The 18463-nt window shown below is 45.1% G+C and overlaps 2 protein-coding genes across 7 annotated transcripts in view; one reads left to right on the top strand and one right to left on the bottom strand.

Annotated features, from left to right (window-relative positions):
• PSME3IP1 (proteasome activator subunit 3 interacting protein 1) overlaps window positions 1-18463 on the top strand; it is a 149617-nt gene that overhangs the window by 7202 nt on the left and 123952 nt on the right. The gene's annotated exons all lie outside the window — the stretch shown is intronic.
• RANBP10 (RAN binding protein 10) overlaps window positions 1061-18463 on the bottom strand; it is a 61355-nt gene continuing 43952 nt past the window's right edge. For 5 of the 6 annotated variants that reach the window (XM_066327613.1, XM_066327618.1, XM_066327615.1 and 2 more), the window contains 9 exons: window positions 13163-13347; window positions 11427-11539; window positions 9052-9160; window positions 7985-8133; window positions 5904-6099; window positions 4424-4548; window positions 3548-3693; window positions 2960-3071; window positions 1061-1752 (listed from right to left, as the gene is read on the bottom strand). In XM_066327613.1, coding sequence (XP_066183710.1) covers window positions 1622-1752; window positions 2960-3071; window positions 3548-3693; window positions 4424-4548; window positions 5904-6099; window positions 7985-8133; window positions 9052-9160; window positions 11427-11539; window positions 13163-13347 — 1266 coding nt within the window. In that variant the 3' untranslated portion in view covers window positions 1061-1621. The remainder of the gene's footprint in view (window positions 1753-2959; window positions 3072-3547; window positions 3694-4423; window positions 4549-5903; window positions 6100-7984; window positions 8134-9051; window positions 9161-11426; window positions 11540-13162; window positions 13348-18463) is intronic. The other variant, XM_066327614.1, reaches the window with a different exon arrangement.

Here is an 18463-nt window from a genome sequence, read left to right as displayed (position 1 = left end):
TAAAAAAAAAAAAAAAAAAAAAAAAATAAAAAAAAAAAACCAAACACCAAAAACCATTCATGAACAGCAGTAAAATTCATGTTTGGTTTGAGCTCCCTTGGGTCCTCCCCAGAGCTACTGACCTAAAATTAATTTGGTGCAGAATTCCAACTCCTCCCGTGCAGCCAGGCTGAACCTGCCATCTCCTAATGGTACAGCAGAGGATGCAAAGCACATGGTGCTGCCAGGCAGCCTGGCCAGGTAACAGAACATGCTCAGAAACACTCACAGGTGGTCTGAATGCTTGGCAGCACTCAAGTCCCTGGGCCTGGCACACAGCATGGACACATTAGTCGATTTTATTCAGAGGTCACTCACCCACAGATCCTTGCTGGTTTCTTTTGGGCCTGAAACTTCCATATTTATCTTAATAATCCCTAAAGAAACACTGCTGCTCCTTTCTGAATGTCTCAGACCTGACACAGCTGGTACTGACCCCAACCTGCAACCTGACCTCAGCTTGTCCCACCTGCAAGGACAAGCACAGCTCAGCCCAGGTTTCTCCAGACACTTCCAAAATTTAGAAGTGCTCATTTAGATCAGTGCTGCAGGGATGGGAAAGGAAATACTGTTATTACTGAGTTCGTGGCAGAGCCCTCCCCCATGGAGAAAAAGGGGGATTAGCTATTTAATTAAAAATAGTCAGCCTACCAGGGCATCAACCACAGATGTTTCTGGCCAACTCACATGACCTCGTTCTACCCATACAATGACAGATGACTCCATTTTCATCAGTCCTGTCCCTCCAGCTGTTCAGAAAGCTGGATTTAACTCCTTCTTATTGCTGTGAGATGCTTCTACAGCATAATCACCAATGCAGGCAATGTCAATCTTCTACTCTTCTCACTCACAAAGCCAAGACTGAGAGCCTCGGGCTCTGAAGAGAGGCACCATGAAGGACCAGGCTCCTCCAATTCTCATCATTAGTGTGTGACAGGACCTACCTCACCCGGCCTCCTGATGGGGTTGTATGGTGTATGTGGCTGGGACGAGTCTGTGGGCAATAAATACATCAAATGACTTTGTGGAGGTGGAAGAGACCTTTTTAATAAACATGATTCAAATAAAATAAAAAAAAAATCCCTCTGAACTGCCACTGTGAGAAGAGTTCGGATTACTAGCACGGATGATGCTGTATGTGCACGATGGAGGGAGAAGGGAAGAAAAGAACAAGCTGTCACCAACTTGATGAGCTTCCTCAGTAAATCAGCATAAACCAGCTCAGCAAAACTCTCCAGATAAAATATTGGTGGAACCATGAGAAACAACTCAAATCAAAACAAAAGAGGAAAAAAAAAAATCCCTACGTCAGAAGGCGCTACATCAGAATAACCAGCGAAATACCGAGTGCCGCTGGAGCCGCAGCAATGGCAGGGAGACAGGTCAGGTCTGCCAGTCTTCCTGGGGTCAGGAACAGCCACACAGTGAGGGACTCACTCAATCCTTGCACAGGCAGTGTGTGTGTGCTACAGGGGTGTCGGTGGCAGGGAGGTCAGGCTATCCAACGAGGTGGTGGTGCAGAGTGGCAGCAACAGAGGGTGAAGGGCAGCACTCCACGACGGCAGCTCCGTCCCGCTCGGTGTCAGTGCAAATAATCGTCTACTCTGGCGAAGGAGCAGGAGCCCAGCCCCACGCGGGCCATGAGCCGCAGACACTCCGAGGCCTGGCCCAGGGCGAGCATCAGCGGGGGCTGCTTTGGCAGGTTCTGAGATTCTGGGGGAGGGCAAAGAAAGAGCTGTTTAGAAGGGCTGTTCTGGCTGCTGCTGGCTCACCTGCACTCAGGCCTCTCTCTGTCCCAGCTGGGCAGCAAGCCCAGATGCCTGGCAGAAGGTGCTGGCTCTGGAAGGAAGATAATCCCAAATACTGCCAGCTTTGTGCTGCTGCTCCACACACCCCACCACCCATGACACATCCCACAGCTCAGCAGGGCCTTTGAGAGAGTGCTGCTGTGCAGGCCAGAGCAACAGAAAGGCAACGAAGCTCCTGCTGATGCTGTTTGCCAGAAAACCCTTAAAACATGAGATATCAAAGCATGGAGGAATAAGGAAAGGCAGGAGAATCTGGTCCCAGCTGCAAGGCAACCTCTCCATTTCTGCACAGCAGCCCAAGCCCTGGATGAACTCACTCACATCTTTGCAGTGGCATGTTTTCTGAGGGAACCCTCAGCTGAGGGTTGATGTCTGGTAAGCTGTGTGAAGCAGACACCACATCTCCCTGGTGACAGCCCTCAGCAACTTGTCCATGCTCCTCAAGCACTGGACAAACAGCTGCAGACTCTCAGGGGAAGGGACTGTCCTTCCCAAAACATGTAATTTCTGTTTCTCTGCTCAGTCAGAACAGGAGCCCTCATGGGTCTGTATATCAAGTTGTTCCTTTCCCCAGAAGGTAAGCTCTAAATCTCCTTCTGGAACATTCAGTGTGAGATGCACAGACCCCATAGGAAATCTGCCTGGGCACAGTGAGCCAGATCATGCAGAGGATGCAACTGCGTTCCCTCCTAGAAAACAGGATGATACCAGGGCTGAAATGTGCTAAACCATACAGCTGGAAAAGAGCCCTGGTAAAGTCCACAAAATGATTCAGGTGGGTTCAGGGCATGAAGGGAGAGGGGCAGGAAATGCATCAAAGAGATTCTCATTTCTCCAGTAAGCAACGGAGGAATATCTTGAGGAGACTCCTTAGAAGCAGCATTAAAAAAGATGCAAGGAAGGGAATTAAAATGGGTGTGTATCAGGGATCTGTTCTCTGCAGGTGCCCCTCCTACTCCCCTTCCTGCATTACTGCCCTGACAGTCCCCAGCAACAGAAAGAAAGCTAAATATAAGTATTTCGGAACTTTCCCTAAGTTCTTGCCTGCCACAAGGACAGCCCTTGAGAGCAGGTATGTCTGGGGAACCACTCCCACAGGAAGCAGATCTTACCCAAAATAGCACTATTGAGAGCAGCACACACAGGTTCCCTCTGGATCGGGTCCAGCTGTTGGCCGACGGGGCAGTTCCAGGGGTCTGAGTAAGCTAACAAGCTAAAGGCGTCCTGTGAGAGAACAGAAAGGCACAGTGAGGTCAGGGAGGGCTGCAAACACCCAGGGAAACCACCAAGTCCAGCTGGGGCACCTCCTGCAATCACCACAGTGACAGGTGCCTACCTCCTGAAAAGAAATGGCCCTTTTCTTCTTGGCAGCAAGGGGCCACAGTGGGCCATCAAGATAGCAGGTTAAAGAGGGTGCCTCCTCCACCTGGCAGGGGAGCCAGCACAGGAATGCAGGTAGAGTGTCACCTGCAGAGAAGAGGAGCATGCAATTGCTCCAGGAAGCCAGGCAGGATCTGTATTTCTTCTCTCTTGTGCTGAGAATTTGGTGTAGATGCTCTACATTCATGTTTTGATCTCTGATCCCCACATAAGTCCCTTCTTGCTCAGCAGCTACAGAAGTGGGGGCTACTCAGGTGTCTTCAAGGGAACCCACAACCCCAGACCTGGCCCAGAGAATGCAGCACAAGGCCCAGGCTTACCTGAAGCATCTTTTTGTGCATGGTGTTCTTCCCATACTCTCTGCAAAGCTGCTCGCTCAGGATCTGCAGCTCCCGTCCAAACTGGATCATTCTCTCTGTGGCAGCGTGGTTCCCTCCACAGAGCTGCCTCTGGGGGCAGCTGTCTTCTAAGGAAAAGCAGTGGTGAACAATCGTCTTGCATTCCCCACAAATGCCCACTGTGTGTCAGGATACCCACAAACTCCTTCTCCTCCTGGAGCAGGTAGCTGCTTCCTGCCCTAAGTTTATCCCAGTGGAAGCTTTCTGTAATCCTTGCCCTACAACTGCCAGTAGTGGGTTTGTCACAGTGCCTGGTAGATACAGGGAAGATTTAAACTCTGTTTAATGCCTAAGGACTACCTAGAAATCCTGATAAAATCCTGGGAGCCTGCAACTCCAATCTTACCCTTTCATGTTTCATGCATGTAACGTAGTGTATACAACCCCAAAAACTCTGGGCTAACAAATCCTGGACTCAGAAAACTTTCAGTCAGAGATGCCAACACCACCAGCTTCCTAGTACTAGGAGCCTCAAGAGCCATTATAACTGGATGAATCCATTTCAGAGGTAGTGCAGCTGATTCATCTGCTCCCTCCTGGCTACAGCACCCACAAACAAGACATTCATGGCTGACAGCTGTGCTGAGGCCACTGGGCAGCTGGACATCACCAGCCTGGCACAGTCCAGCTCAGGTTTAGGTCCAGGACAGACTAATTTTCCCCATGAAGCAGGCACTTCATTCACTGGGTGGAAAAAGCAGCTTAAAGTACATGCTTTTCCCCTGCAATCCAATCACAGCTTTAACTCTTGACACCAGCTCCTATTTTCCTTTATCCCTCCTGCTTCTGAGGACCTACCCATGCTGGACTCATCTGTCTGCAGGATCTCCTCGTGTTTGTAGGTGCCATTCATTATCCTGGTGGATGAATTTTCCAGGACTCCATTGGGGTAATGCTCAGCCTCCATTTCCATCTCACTGTCACTGAGGTGAAGGGAGGGAAGAAAGGTCAGATGGCTAAATTAAAAAGGGAAGAAATGAAGAGCTGATGTGCCAAACAATGCCCAGCAATGGCCAGCACACCAGAAAAGGTGCCAGTTGGACTACAGGGAGCCAGATGGCTCAAGTCAGTGTAGCGAAAACTGTTGCAGGCTTCTGAAGACAATTTATGAAACAGGTTTCTGTTCCCCAAGTGCCTGTCATAATTCCAGGTGCAGAACATTTTGCATTTTCCCTTCAGGAAGCTGTGATCCTTGTGATAGTAAACAGCAGTCAGGTAACAGACAATACACTCAGAGACACACAGGAGGGAAATCTTGGCTATGATACATCCCCAGTCCTTGCAAAGACTGCACTACTGAACACTTCAACGTCCAAGACAGCAGGCTGACTGAGACTGCTGATTAACTACTGATTAACTGAAATTACAAGAAGATCTTACTGGAACTTGGGCTCTACATTAAAAAGAAAAAGAAAAGACAAATCCAGCATCATTAAATGATTCTGGTAAATTGAGTCTGAACAAGTGTTTCTCACTCAGTTACATGCTAGGTGGCTCTCCAGAGGTCACAACTGAGCCTACAAATTGCCCTGCAAGCCATGCTCAGCACAGCACTTGAAGAATGAGTGCCAGCTGCAATTAGCAAGAGATTCTTTTAATCACAATGACACCCTCTGCTCCACTGAGGCCTCAGACAGCCCTGCAACAGCAGTGTGGAGGGTGAGCCCAAAGGAAGCTCAGTTTTCACCACAGTTCACTCTGCTCCACACTCCAGAAAAGGCAGCAGTGACTGCACTGAACTGCTGTGGCTTCTTGGGGAAGGGAGGCTCAGTGTGACCTGCTGCCATGGCACGAAACAAATTACTGCTGGCTCAGAGGTTCACTTGGAAGGAACAGGGCAACAGGTAGCCCAAGGAAATTACACAAGAGGGCAATGCACCAAGCCAGTAATGGCCTGAGCTGGTGCCTCACCCAGAACAGGGCAGGAAAGCTGCTCAGCAGGAACAAGTGCCTGGCTGAGGCAGCAGAAACATCACCAGGCTGACTGGGAAAGCTTCTGGGCCAACTATCACACTGGGATCCAAAGGCATCAGTGTAATAGGACAGCTTGGTGCCCGAAACAAGATCATCATAATATTCCTTACGAGATGAACCTCCAAGCCTGAGTCACAGCAGGGGAGCCAGAAGAGGTTTGTGTCTGCTGGGCATAGTAGTGACCTTGTAGACAACCAATATTGTTCAAAAGGGCAGGATAGATGCCCTTCCGGCTCCTCAGGAAGCAAACAGACTTTTCCCACCATCCCACTCTCCTCAAGTGTCTCCAGAGGAAAAACAATACCTGGTTTCTTGATTACTCGTACTACTGTGCTGCTGAGATTTGGTAGAATCTGTAGAATTGGACTCAGAGTAGTTCACAGATGAAGGGGAAGAGGAGGAGGAAGATGAAGATGATGAACTCAGTGTTGGGTATTTACTGTGACTCTGTTTGCTTTTTGTGGACATGACTCCATTGCTACAGGTTGGACTATCTGCTCCTGAAAGCCAAGAAGAAAGAAAAATTAGACCAGATTGACAATGTCACTCTGTTGTGAAGTCAACAATTTAGCAAGACAGCAGACCCCAAAGGAAGAAAGCAAAATAAGACCTTAAATTATGGTTCATCATTTTCAAATTCAATGGGGTTTATAGAAGACACAAATGAATATGAAAGGAACGCCACTGCTCACCAGCAACATCCGAGCTTCATCAAATTCTAAAACTAGGCTGTAAATTAGAGATTGGCAGAAACAGTTCACAAGTACAGAAATTATTGTTGAAAGCAGAACTGCCCAGGCTTTCCACAACCTATTTAAAGTTAGGGATGTACATGATTCACACAACACTCAGCACATAACAGCAACCCTCTTAATGAGCACAAGCTAACCTTCCTTGCTCAGAACAGAAACCACTGAGAGTCAGGCTTGAAATTTCACTTGCTCCTCCACAAAAGGTGCTTATCAAGCTGCAGAACACACTGACACAAAACTCTATTCATTACCACAAGTCTTAAATGGATTCAGCATCAACAGGGGCTAGAACATTTTGGAAAAACCTCACTATGGGCTTGTCTTCTTCATATATTCTCCCCTAGGCAACCAATACTGATCACAGGGCCTTGGCTAAATGATGTGACCTGACATGACTGTTCTCTGGAAGTGATGGTGTTATATCCAAATTGATCAGCTGATCCCACAATTATGTTTAGAGCAGAGAATGTATTTCTATTTTTTATCACAGCAACACAAAGATTCAAATGGGCTGTTCTGTGCATTTTTAAGACAAAGAGAGAGTAGCCTGTTCACAACAGTTCTGCTTCATCTCTGAAATATGCTCTGATGAAATTACCACTCTTTTGAAAGAACAAGGTCTGACTGAGAACTGTGGAAGGTGATGTCCATGTGTAGAGACTAATATATATAAATGCTGCCTTGCACTGCAGTTGCAGATGTACACATGGGTATTACCAAGAGCTTTTATGGACCACGGGATCATTCTGACTACCTAGTCAAAGAAATACACCCAGGGCTTCTCACGACATAGCAGGAGAAAACAAAGATACTGGCTTGGAAAGGTGAGTGACAGCTTGGAAGTATTCAGGTAATTGTCTTCCTTTTCCTTAAATATTTGTGTCACAGTTTGTCTCATGCAGCAATGGGAACATCAACCCAAAACGCACTTGGATGGCTGTGAGCAGCTCACAGCTCAGTGAAGCAGCTCAGGGCTGTTTCCAAGGGTTCTGCAGGTCATTTTTCCTGGCTCACTCCATCTCCAGAGCTGCAGACAATAATTACCTAGGGAAGATATCTCAGGCGTCCTCATTTATCTTGTTCTTTCCACCTCAAAACCTAAAGTTTAATTTCCCAGACTCTGAAGAGTTGATGCTCCACAGCTGGTTTTTACTGGAACAGAACTGTTCCCTTCTCACATGTTTAGAACTGTCAAGGTAAAGTCCATGCTGCAGGGAGAAGCTTTTTTGCAATGCCTCCCCCTGACCTTTTGCTCCACTGGCAAAGCAGCTTCTGCTCAGTTCTTTCTGGAAAGCAATTATTTTGCAGACTCCAAGGTACAGAACACAGGCTTTGCTTTCCAGACCTCCTCTCAGCACTCCATCAGTGAAACACTGAGTCACGAGTGGCTGCAGTAGAAAACTGCCTTCAAAAGCTTCTTTATTCTGAAATAAACCTGCTCTGCAACAATTGTGGAAAATAACTAATGTAAAACAGCTTCTGAGACACCCATGGTAAAAGAACATCCCCTCAGCTGGGGAAGGAAAGGAATGTTTCAGAGAGTAACACATGGAAAGCAGCAGGTAATGTCAGACACCACCACATCCACCTTTGTCATCTGCTCTCCTCATCTGGAGACACAGGACACACTTACCAGTACTGTGAACGTGTGAGTTGCTTGATCCATGTCTAGGACTTAAGCTGGGGGAGCCGGGGTAGCTGTCCTGGGACCTGGGGCTGCGGGCGCTGAAACACCGCACTTCGCTGTCGGTGCCATTCACCATCTCCACAAACTGCCGGCACCTGATTTCATGGGAGGCAAGAGGGACAAAGGGTGCGTGACAGCCAGGATGCTCTGCACTGAGCCCGCCTTAGGGGACTGGGGAAGCCCCAGAAACTTTCAAAAAGACACTTCAGGCTCCTGATGCCTTTGTATTGTCAGTGCTCTGATGATGCTACTGAGGAAGGAGTTTGGAAACTTCACCTTTCATGCTAATGGATGTTGAGACATTCCCAAAAAAGCAAATTTAATTCCACTGTGATAAGAAAAAACTGTTCCTTTGCAGCTTTCACCGCCAGCTCTTTTGTAGGTACTCCAAAATTCAACTGTGGAGGGTTTTTTTCAGGGAGAAGGTATTAAATCTGTCAAATACCATCATTCCTTCACTACTCCATCAACCTAAAAATACTGGTGGCCAATGGAAAATAGAGAAGGAAGAGTAAAAAATGCAACATCCACAGTGACAGTGAGGACAGCCCCTCATTTATCTTTACTGGGAGTTGTCCTCAGATGTCTCAGGAGTCTGGGGAGAGCCACTCTGTACAGTTGGGAGAATTGGGACACTTTTTCCTTTAATCTCTACCCCAGACAGCCTTTTCCATACATCTGACTTTCTAGGAACCTTCACAATGACTCCAGCACTGCAAGATCTCCACAAGACCAGTAAAGAAACTCCTCTGAAGGAATTTCTGGCAATCATTAGAACTAAAATTCACCCACCTATACCTGACCTCGTGAGGCAAGGCTATACTGGGTCTGAGCACAACAAAAGGGCTACATCCACAGTGCTGCAAGCACTGTGCAAAGGACTCCCAAAGGGAGCTCAAACAGTTTGAATTCAGAGCAAGGTGTGCAGGCAGATTGGATGTTTGGACAGGTTCTTCCTCCCTTCTTCATTTACACATTTCAGCATTAGGCAGCATAAAGCTTTTCATACTTACTTTAACATGAAGAGCAGGTTGGGGTTATGTTCTAGGAGGCCAGGATAGAGCTGCTGGGTGGCTTCTATAGCCTCTCCCACTCTGCCTGCTAATACTAGCTTCTGTATTCCTGAAAGCAAAAGGAGACCTAGTGACACACAGGACCAGCCCACAGCAACAGCCAAAAGAGCTGTCTCATCCATTCCACCCAGCTCCCTACTACCGCCTTGCACAAAGGCTTGGGAGAACTGGAGACCATATTTGGTTTATTATGGATTAGGGTGAGGAAAACCCTGTGACAATGTGAAAGGATCTTTTAGTAGGAAAAAAAACCATCAAGAGTAGAAGGATCTGAAGGATGAAGCAGGTGGGTTGGGGTGAGATTTTAGCCCTTTAGTCACAGAGTTCTGCAGCAATGGAAACAAAAGCAGGACGTGCCAGCTGGATGGAAACAAGGAGGCTGCTGGGGAAGTGACAATTTCAGGGGGCAAGTCCCTAGGTCCCTCTCATATTACATTCTCTGGTTCAAGCTTGGAAGCAAATCTATGGCTCAGTATGAGATAAATGGAGTATTCTTAGAGGGTCTGTGGTCTTAAATCACAGCACAGTACTGCTTCCACAATATTCCTACCACTAAGCAGAAGTAATTATATCAACAAAACTGTGTTCCTGCAAGTCCATCTCAATGCATTCCCAGAGAAGTTCCAGCTATTGACCACACTAGAAACAGCTCAATGACTTGTACACTTCTAGGAGGTGCAATGACACAAGGCAGAAGACACTTATCATGCTGGGTGTTCATGTCCCATGTATGTTCCTTCACTGGGTCAGAAGACACAAGAGCAAGACTCATCTCAAAATCCCTGAAAGCTCAGACCAGTTGCTGATCTACAGTGACTCACATGTCTTTTTCTTAAGTGTACTTAGAGATAAAAATTAAATGTACTTAAACTGAATTGTTTTTCCAGCACTCCTTATAAACAGCAGAGAGAAGGTTTGGAATGGCCCATGAGGTACTTTGAAAGCAAGGCCTCTGATAACAACAGGCTGTGGCTTTTGCAGTGTTGGAGCAGTTGGAAGCCCAGCCTGGTAAATCCTCATTAACAATCCCAGTAACAAATTGCAATGACTTGTCTTGTCTCCCACTTCTCAGTGTCTATCTGGTTGTTATTTTAGTTGAAACCTGGAAGCAAAGCCATGGCTCTAACACCAACACAAGAGCTCTCATTTCACTCTCTTGCACGTCCATTTTCTCGTCTCGCCGTTTCTGACAATTCTGCTTTGCCTTGTTTGGCAACTCTCACAGATGTCATTCCCTTTTATATCTCCCCCTCTTTTTGTTTTCCCATCTGTGTTTTCCTCACACCTTTTATCTGAGCCCCAACTTCAGGGCTCTGTATTCCTTCCCTCCATCTGCCTTGTCACCTGTCCTCAGCCAAAGGAGCCCGCACCACCTCGCGTGCCTCCCGTCGGGCTCAGCCAGTTAAACCCACACCACTGGGAACTCTGGCTGGGGTCAGGGTTGCATAATGCATGACCTGGAAAGCACAAAGCCCATCAGCACTAACAGGCAGCAACTGCAAGTTATTTAAAAGCAGAGTCCCCAGATGAACCCGAATGCTGGCTAAGCACATGCAATGTATGGAGAGCACGCCACAAAGGGGCACAATGCTCTGATACGTGACAGTCACACGAGAAACAGCTCACAAAGGGAGGGGAAATGTACAGGGATGTGGCCTGTATTCAGCAGCCAGGAGAATGCAGAAAACACACCAATGTTCTGCCACTCTGCAGGCTGAGCCTGTGAATAGAAAAGCTTAAAAAATAGGTACAGCAGGAGAAAGCTGTAAGCTTTATTCTGCAGGACCAAAAGCGCTGACAACCCTACTATCTGAGAGATGACCCACTTGGGAGCAAACAGCAGCAATCAAAACAGACATATTATACAAATTCTTCACCCAGTGTGGGCTTCACACTTGGGCTGTGAATTTGAAAATCCCTCAGCATGTAAGCTACCTGAAATCACAATGTGCAGAGGGACTGGAGGAGTCCTTAACTTGGAGCTGCAGCAAAACTAAATGGATGTGTCTGAGTCCCTATGCCCAGGCTAACGGAACTGCCCCTGCAGTGAAGAGCTCAAATCCAAAGGGATCTCTGGTGCACAGTGAGCTCAGGTAAAGGCCAAGCAGAGCAGACAGGGACAGGAAGGAACAAGGCAGTTCTCCAGGCAAAGATGGCAGAGGCTGGAGAGAGTGCAGTGGTGATGGGAAATGTGCTCCATGGTCAGCAGTGTGCTGTGGACAGCTCTGTACTCCCATGGAGTAACTTCCACAGCACTCACTCCTCTGCAGAGTCCCAAAGGAACACACTTGAAGAGTGACACCCGAGAGACTTACTTTGTCTATTCTTTATTGAGGTCTGTTCTTCCTGGATTGTGGTGTCTGTGACTCTGGCAAAGGCAGTTGCTGTTGAACAGTATCCATGGTGAACCAAGTACGATGAAACCATACTAGAAGAAAAGAAAATACAAAGAGATGATGAGGCATCAGTGAAACAGAGTCATCATACTGGAGAAAAAAGAAATCAGCACAACAAAAGTTGTAATTTCAGGGAGAAATCCAGCTTGCTTAGGACATAACCAAAGTTCTACTTCCAAGTCTAAACTGTGTATTTACAAGATAGGCACCTGGTCCTCTGCAAACAGGAGGGAGGCTCTAAATTCACTTTGCAGAGTGGAAAAAAATTAAAATATTAAGAATCTCAATGCATGTATAGTATTTATTTATGACTGTTGTCCAAGGGTCACTTGTAAGGGCTCAATACTGTGTTACTGCCAGTGACATCATATACAGACATAAATCTGAAACTCAGAGGGGTTCTAGGCTTTCAAGAAGATCTAAAAAAAAGAAAAGATTCTGGTCCTGAATTTCTTCCATCACTTATTTGTCAGCAATTTTATCTTTATGAATTCTGCACATTCACAGATACTTTAATCTGGTGACTGTCAGCACTGGTTTTACAAACATTAGCATGCTTCGAAGTGTATTTTCAAAAAATCTTGGGGGAGGAAGGAGTATCACTGTCAGAAAACAAACACAACAAAACCATCTTCCTGAACAGACCATTTCTAACACATTTGTGCCTTCCCAGGACACAGTGACTCAATATTAATGCTCACTGGATTTTAGCAAAATCTAAAAAGCCAGCAACAGGATTTCAAAGCTTCTGATGATGAATCTCAAAATAGGCTTCTCATGGTGAAGTTGGCATTTGTCTGATCAAGTCAGAGCTCAAAGCACACATTCAACTGGGCTACTTTCAGTACAAGAAAGATGTCTTTTATGAGTCAGCAATCATTTTTAGGTATAACATTGTATGCAGGTGTGTAAATTTTAGAAGTTGTTTTAAATACAAGTGCTTCTGCACAAGAGCTCATAGGAGGAACTCCAGAGTGGTGACCCTGACAACCCCACCATGCATATCAGAAGAAAAAATTCTGGAGGGCACAAGGAACAAATACAGGGATAAATTAGTCCCACTGCAGCAGAATCAACAGCTCTTGTTAAGGGAGGTCCTGACTTTCTAATTTGGTCCCATTTTGGAAGGCAAACAACAGCATCAATAACACTCCTGACCTCTGACAACTCCTGCCAACTGTTCTCATCAAGTTCCACTCAATCCTTTTTGCAATGAGAAGTGCTTTCAATATTAATAAATTTATAAAATGCCATAATTGTGCCTTCAGTTAGGTTTGGAAGCCTTTGGCTTAGGCTATTTCTTGCTCTTCCATTTCTGAATTCAGCAGACTTACATACTGGCTTTTCTCCTATATTAAGAGTTTCTATGGTGTCTTCTCCCCTCTCGCAGTGCATCACCCCAAAATGTATGTTCTTCTATCCCTACAAGCTTTCATGTAATCTTTGGCTGAAAACTTCTCCCATCTCTTTTACATTTGAAACAGCAGCAATCTACACAGGAAAGACTTAAACAACAGAATGGAGGGCAAAACAATTTGAGCAAAAATGCCCAGAGTGGCAATTTTTGCCATAATAGAGCACAAATTAGCACTGAAGAAGTATTAAAGCCTAACAAAAGGGAAGAAGCTGAACACAACACCAAGGCAGTGACTTACTTCTGCAGCATGGCTTGCCACTCTCCCAGCCTGTCTCCTATGGGAAACCGCTTAATGGTGCTCTGGATCTTCGCCCTCCACTCCCTCATGTAGTCCTCAATGTCAAACACAAAGGGCTGCTGCCCAAAGTTGGCATCCACGATCTCTCCTGGAGTCTGGAGACCCACTGTAGGGTAGAGGTTTGACTGGGAAGGAAGAAAAACAAACCTGTATTAAACACAGCTTTCTCCTTCTGGTTCCAGTTACATGGTTTGGTGAAACCAAAGAGCTGCTCTTTAAAATGAAATAAATATAATGGAATTGGAAGAGGCAACAGCCTTTTTGATACTTGTCAAGGAATCCTGTGACTTATTGTGCATTTATGAAAAGTTACTGCATAGATGAGTTTAGTCCCTCAGAACAATGGGTTCAATCCCTCAGCAGCCTGTGATGGAGGCCATGGCTGCTGTCTGTGGATGGCCACTTCTGGCTTAGTTTTCTGCAATTTCTACCAAGCTTCAAGAGCCAGCAGATAATATAACAACAACAGCAATAATAATGGCAATATATAATAGTAATGAAATAGAATAATAATAAACGAAGGTGCATCATCTCAGTCAATGGATCTGTGTACTCCCTCCTGTTTCAACTCTTTTATTCCTTGGAAATTGTTATCTCAATATTGCACATCTCTGATGAAAACAGTGGTCTGAGGATAGGTCTTTGATGATCCCAAGATCCCAAGGCATCCACACAAGAAATTACACTACTGATAGATGAATTTCATGTCAAGAATAAGTCTATGGATCCAAAGAGAAGCTTTGACTCATCACTAGAACATGGGGAAAATAAAAAGCTTACCACCACGAAAGTGCCTCTAAAATTCAGCCAATAATTTAAGGATGATCTATTTGAGAATAGGTGTTTAAAGTATATCAGAAGTTCTCTGAATTCATGCTGTTTTAATAAGCTTATGGATACAAATGGAATCCTTGAGCCCGCTTAAATGTTGCAAAAAGAGAAACAGCATCAGAAAAGGTACAGGGATGCCTGGATCTCATCACTGATCACATTTTTCAGAAGCATGTTCCATTCTCTGTCAAGTTACTTCTGTGAAGCACAAATTACTCTTCTGTTTGCAGAACAGACACAAATTTCACTAATTCTCTGCTTCGCAGAATGTGCTGAGTCTGAAGGATGGGGGAAGAAAACTCTACCATGCCACTGAGGAACTGTTTTTTGTTGGGTTTTTCCCCTTTGCTCTAAAGCACTGGAGCCAGAAACTGGACACTGGGCAGGGCACAAGGACACATGTATGGAACTGAAGTCTGGAAGGTGCCTGGCTGCTGTGTCTTGCTCAGGGCTGAACCCGTATCAGATACTAGAACAGTAGAGGGGCAGACCTCTCTCCTTAAGTCAAATCAGAGACCTAGGATGACCCTCTCCTCTTCTCTAGCAAGAGACATGGGTTTTCCTACAATTATCTGGAAAATTTCTTCAATTTACTCTTCACCAGTGCAGAAATGAGGATGATTTAGGCCTGGAACAGGTTCCAAGAGGGACTGCAGCATCTCTGTTCTCATTTTCAAACCTGAACTGATTAAGAACCTCGTTTGAAATTATTAAACCTCATAAAACAAAGGAAAGAAATGAATCTAAAAATACAGGCTGGAAATTGAAAGCAGAGATCAGGGTGACTGCATTACTGGTGATTCACTACACCTCCTCCTTTCCTGTTCCCACACCAAGGAAGTCTCTAGGTCAGAGATGTGCAGAGTAAATACAGCATGATAAAGAAGAATTACCAGAAGAAAATGCTGTAATTACTATTAGTCTCTCCATTCTTTCAGATATTTTCCAAAGTCAGACTTTTTGTTATCTTCTCAGTATCTTAAACCCAAGGGCTTCCAAAGCCAGGAATCAAACACTCAAAATACTTGGAAGCTGGAAGCAACCTCCCCCACCACCAATTTTACAAGATGTCATGTATTTTTCAATCACTTTTGGCCATGTTCATCTTTGAGCAGAAACTGCCTACCCTCAGTGTCTCTCAAATCACCTCTGAGGTAAAATTCTATTTTTTACACGTGGGATGTGTTGTTCTCTGTGTTTAGCAGCTGTTGGGAACTACATGTATCTCCAGCACCCTGCCAGATGCAGGCAGACATGATCCCAGAGCCCAGTGACCCAGGAGATGCTTTTACTGCCAAGTTCTTCAGAAACACCTTCCCCATGACATCTGGCCCACCTCTTGCCCTGATGTTGGTCACCATTTGCTCACAACCCCTTCGTTGATCTTGACCTGGTTTTTAACCCTCTTGCCCCTTTGCACTCCTATAATCCCATCCTGGGCTCTTCTGGGTTTTATCATCTCCTATTATTCCTCCAGGCAGGACAGACCTGATCCAGGCCTGTGTAAATAAGAGTTGGGCCTGAGCACTGACTTAAACTGGGGAAAAAAAAAAGAAAGAAAAACAAAGAAAAAACAAAGGAAAAAAAAAAACAAAGGAAAAAAAAAACCAACAAAAAAGAAACTCCCTCTTTCCCTCTGTGGGAACTCACTATTTCAAGCAGTTATTTTAATTTTAACTTCAGCCTGTGCTAAGCCAAAATGTGTTTTTTACTATCCCTGTATTTTTGTACAAATGAAAACACCCTTTAAAGGAAACTGAAACAAGCCAAAGCAAGTATGTTTCAACATGTGTGTCTCTGGTTTTCAAATTAAAGTATCCATTTCAACTTCCTAATATTGTGAATTTTGCAAAATACTGCCTTCACCACTTGCCTCTGAAAGGGGAATTTTGGAACAACCATTTCAAGTAAATTATTTCTGATCTGGCAATGTTTTGAAGGGTCAATTTAATTCCTTGTGCAATCCCACTGATAGGCCAACCCTAAAATTTAACCTTAAAAAGTGTTAAAGTAGTGGGACTTAGTGGTCAAGCTTTTCACTGCTGTAATGCAAGGAAAAGCTCTCCCTTAAAGCCCCCCTGGAGGGGTGAGGAATGGATCAGAGCCAAAAAATCCATGTGGAGCTGCTCAAACCAGAGCACTTCAAGGGTCACTCAGGTAAGTTTGCTGTTCCCACTCCTGTTTGCAGTTAAATTTTCAGAACTGCAGCTTTAGGAGGTCAAGAACACAGACTACATTCCATCTCTTTCCCATAATGGACACTTTCTCTTCTTTACCTTATAATCATTGGATATTGTGCCTGAGACTGGATCAGAGAACTATAAAAAATGAAAAACATCACCTGCAAGTGATCAACTTTATATTCTCTACTGCCTCAAGAATTCGACAATCTCTGACAATATTCACTATATTTAAACCAAAGTCTATCCTGGGTTTGGCATCCCCTTTCTTTAGGAAAGGGGTAACCTGAACTGTTTGGAATAACCAATAATCCATGGACTAAGGGAGCAAAAAGAGCACATGGAATCCATTGGTACCTGCAAGGGTGAAGGAAGAAGGCAGTAATCCAAGGAAAGGATATTGGACAAGAGAATGCTGAACTCAGGTCCAGGCATCCTTAGGATGAAGCTGCCAGCAGAGCAGCAGAGTGATTTAGCATATACAAAGGGATGTCCTAGATCCACATGGAGGCAGAAGTCTCCCACCCTTGCTCGCATCCACAGTTAAGGGGTGAAATGACCCCAAAACAAGCTTCTCTCCTCTTTTCAAAGAGGAATTATCTCAAGAGGGATAATTCTCAATAGTAGGAGGCCTACAGGGCATCAGCTGTTCTTCCTGGCCCAGAAAAACAGTCTTAAGAATTAGCTGCTGCTGTAAAGGCCAGAAGGGGATTTCCCCAGGAAAAAGCTCAGCAAACTGGCTGGTAAAGGCACAGACACCATTTACACATCATTTAACCACTGGAGATTCCACCAGGAGGCACCTGGAAAACCTATCCTGGCCAGATCTTCTCCCAGTTTCATACTAAAACATCTACTCTGCACAAGACACACCGATAAACAAACCTGAGGTCCTGTGAGGATGATCTGACCAGATCAAGGAACAGCAGGACAGGGAGATGCCAAGGGCTCAGGAGATTTTAAGCTGAATTTCACTGGCACTGCAGCAAACACCCTTCTGTCTGCTTTGCTTCCCCAGCTGCTCATCCCCTGTGCCTAACAGAGACTCAGCACAGAGCTGAACAGCTTACACATGAACATTAAGTGTCTGTGTCAGCTCACAGTGCATTCCAAGACCAACAGGGTGTAAGTTCAGCTAAGCAGGACAGGGAATTTCAACCTGTCAAATCAGTGCTGTGAAGCTCCATGGCAACACTTGAGCTGTAAATGACAGAGCTGTGCTGTACATGTGCTGGACAGCTATTTGTGATTGACAGGAGCCTAAATACCCACTGTCTATCTCAACACGGAGACTGCTCCTGTTGCAGAAGGAGAAGTCGTCCAGCCAAATGAGAAGACAAAGTGGTGAAAAAATTAATAGAAGGATTATGGTAAATCTGTGACTACTAATGCAATCTGTATCCAGAGGGAAAATAAACAGCACTAAAAACTAAGGGGCACATCAGAGAAGCATCTTCTAGCTGTGGATGCAAGGTTATCACAACATCTCGCTCCAAAAGGTTAATCTTCATGGAAAGGCAAACTATTCTTGTACTTTAATAAATTGTACTTGGACCAAGTGAATGCACTGCTGTGAAACAACCCAAATAAAGAGTTTCTGGTTTAGAACACACTCCAGTGTTACCAAGTTCAAAGACCCTAGGACATAAAAAAACCCCAAAAAATATCCTGTATTTACAGCTGATGTGAAAAGGCCAATCAAATAACTGCAATTTAAGTGCAGGCTGTAGTTGGGATATGGGAGAAATCTCTAAAGCCCTAAATCCCATTGGGAAGGTGAACAGGGAGAGCTAGCCATTATTTCTCAGAATACAAAAATTAAAGGAACAAGATAAATTTTTTGAAAAAAAGTACAGAACAAAGCAAAGCAAACTTTCATCCACACAACAGGGAAGTCAGCCAACACAGTGGATCACTTTGGAGGCCTAAAAAAGTTATCGAAACGAAGAAATTTGTCAGAGGAAATTAATTTGTGGTTATTAAGTACAAAGACAGGAGTGCAACCTTAGGGACAAGAAGTCCTGTGTGTAAGAGATGGATACAGTGGATGTGTTGGTGTATGCCTGACCTGGTTTTACCTTTTTTCACTGAACACATCCTCCTTGTCCAGGAACACTTGGGTCTAGAAAAGAGGGAACATTTTCTTGTGCGTGACCCCCTGTGCTTCTGTGAGACCTGACTAGACATCAGTGTAACTATGAACATGTACTCCTCCTCAGAATTGAAGCTG

This window comes from Sylvia atricapilla, chromosome 12, assembly GCF_009819655.1.
Source record: "Sylvia atricapilla isolate bSylAtr1 chromosome 12, bSylAtr1.pri, whole genome shotgun sequence".
In the NCBI taxonomy this organism is placed as follows: Eukaryota; Metazoa; Chordata; class Aves; order Passeriformes; family Sylviidae; genus Sylvia; species Sylvia atricapilla.
The sequence above is the reverse complement of the archived record's forward strand: the minus strand, read 5'-3'. Positions and strand labels throughout refer to the sequence as shown.